Source organism: Palaemon carinicauda, chromosome 1 (genome assembly GCF_036898095.1).
Source record: "Palaemon carinicauda isolate YSFRI2023 chromosome 1, ASM3689809v2, whole genome shotgun sequence".
In the NCBI taxonomy this organism is placed as follows: domain Eukaryota; kingdom Metazoa; phylum Arthropoda; class Malacostraca; order Decapoda; family Palaemonidae; genus Palaemon; species Palaemon carinicauda.
The window spans coordinates 262,250,943-262,253,442 of NC_090725.1; the positions used below are offsets into that span (position 1 = coordinate 262,250,943).

The following is a 2,500-nucleotide window of genomic DNA, read 5'->3' on the forward strand; positions in this document are numbered from 1 at the left end:
AGAAACAAAATTGTCCATGGTACCCGACCTATGGAAACAAAATTGTTTATGGTAAACGACCTATAGAAACAAAATTGTCTATGGTACACGACCTATGGAAACAAAATTTTCTATGGCACTCGACCTATAGAAACAAAATTGTCTATGGCTCACAACCTACAGAAATAAAGTTAGCATGAATAAACCACATATTTCGGAAGAAAACAAAGCGGACGGAGGAAAATGAAGAAAGCAATAATACTGGACAAAATAAATGCCGCTAAGAACCTCGGTAGTATTTACCAAACAAGGCACATTGCAAGTAATATTCTGAAGGGAGAATACTTTTCCTGCATCTCTAAAACCGTATCTATGCAAAACTTTTCTGCCTTTTCTTTTTCGACACAAAATGAAATACTTAATAAATAATAAGACCTCTTCCTTTCATGCAACGTGACCATCCACCCACCTTCACCCCCAGATTATCTTTTCACCTACGGTTAAGCTAACTAGCTACCTATAAATTTAAAAACCATACTAAAGAACTACTACATAGGCAATTGATGCTCTCAAAAGATCCCATGTATTTTTTTCTCTTTACATTGTACTTATTTAACAATAGCTTTATATATTTCCACTACACTCTCTTTCACATATGAATTCTTTTGTATAGATCCTGATATTTTCTTTCCTTCTTGCATTTATAATTCTACACATCACCCCTTGCTCACTCTTTCATCAAACGTCCCATTCTCTCCCGAATAATCAGAAGTCACCCAATTCCCTTCTTCCGAAATTTATACGAACATTCATGGCCGTCGCTTTCATGTTTCTATCTTTCCTCAACACCTTTACTACTAGACTACTTCTAACAAGGACATCCAAATATTTAAACTAATCTCTGAATTAGTGGGATTTGAATCCACAGAAAAGACCGCTAATTTAATTGTTTACCACAAGGCTGTGGCAATACGTCCTCGGTTGTGGCAGATTATTGGAAATGTCCCAGTCTAGCAATCTGTTTGGTTGAAGTTAGAGCCCTTTAAAGTCTGATAGTTTCCAGTAGCGTGGACAACCTCACCGTCAATGTGAGCCTGGAATGAAGGGTTCAGGGCAGCCTATGAGTCTACCTACTGACTCCTCTCTGGTCCTAGCTTGGTCGGTCTCTAAGGCATTGTACTGTCTCTTGCCTGCTACTCAAGAGTGACCTTTGAAAATTTTAAACTCTGATTAACTGCTTACAGTTAAGAAGCGTTTCCCAAAACTAACGTGAAATGAAATTAAAGAGTCAAAAGATCACCGTGCTTATTAAAAATGCACATACTCTATATCTGACGGAAGACACCAATAGAATCTATATAATTCAAATGCAAAACAAAAAACACTAATGAACGGTGTTTATGATATTGAAGAGGGATCTAATTTACCTCTAGTAAAATGCATCTGAATTCGACCGATAAAGGTACGAGATGGAATAGATTCGGGTCATTGGGGGTTTACGGAAACCCCATCGACGAAATAAGCCAGGGCTACAACCTTGTCGAGTTATTAGGGGTTATGGCAACCTCAGTCCAACTAGAAAGCATGGGTCCAAATCCCATCTTGAAATGAAAAGTGTCATTATTCCCACTCATTTTCATGATGCGAAAAAAATTGAAACCTTGCAGCAACTAATGCACATATACACACAATCTGATGTTATTATCTATGGGCGCGAAATAAAAAAAAAAAGAAAAAAAAAAAACTTATCTATAGGTAACTATATACTTTTTTCATCCCGTAAAATCTGTAATTTATAAGATTGCTTAACTGAATGCTGTAATCCTTCTGCCGATTTTCATTTCACAAGTTAAAGGTTTCACGTTTCATCAGCTTTAAAACTAAAAGAAGGGTAAAGTAACTGCAAACAATGCATGTATATGAAAAGGAATGGCAGTAAAATGGAAAGTTATTAGACATTAAAATATATTACAATTTGATACTAAGCTAAAAGTGGCACAAATGAAGACTTTTTATATAATTTTGAAGTAATATTAATGTTTGTGTAGCTAGGATCCATTACGGTGTAGTTCAGGCGGCTTCATCTGGCGAAGGTTTAGCGTTCGATAAAGTCCATGTCAGGCCTTTTATTTACATCCGGAGTGGAAGACGATTAAGATAATAGTCGGATATATGTAAATATGACGAGACAAGGACACGGAAAATTTTGAAACCATGAAAATATCAAGTTTCTATAGTTTAAAAACACTAACAATATACGTAACGTACTTACCGACACATGAATGCCCATCCGTCGAGAGAACAAACCCTTTCCTGCAGGTGCAAGTGTAGGAGCCGAGGGTGTTGGTGCAAAGGTGCTGGCACCCTCCGTTATCAGTGGCACATTCATCAACATCTTGACAATTGCGTGGGTCCAGGGGGTGCGGCTCGAAGCCACGGTGGCAGGCACAGGTGTAGCTACCCAGAGCGTTGATGCAGACGTGGACACACCCACCGTTCCTTAACCGACACTCGTCCACGT

At 38.1% G+C, this 2,500-nt stretch overlaps 1 protein-coding gene across 11 annotated transcripts in view; it reads right to left on the reverse strand.

The window, feature by feature from the left end:
* Positions 1–2,500, reverse strand: part of LOC137655707 (signal peptide, CUB and EGF-like domain-containing protein 1) — a 348,295-nt gene that overhangs the window by 61,487 nt on the left and 284,308 nt on the right. For all 11 annotated transcript variants that reach the window (XM_068389764.1, XM_068389755.1, XM_068389720.1 and 8 more), the window contains one exon: positions 2,252–2,500. In XM_068389764.1, coding sequence (XP_068245865.1) covers positions 2,252–2,500 — 249 coding nt within the window. The remainder of the gene's footprint in view (positions 1–2,251) is intronic.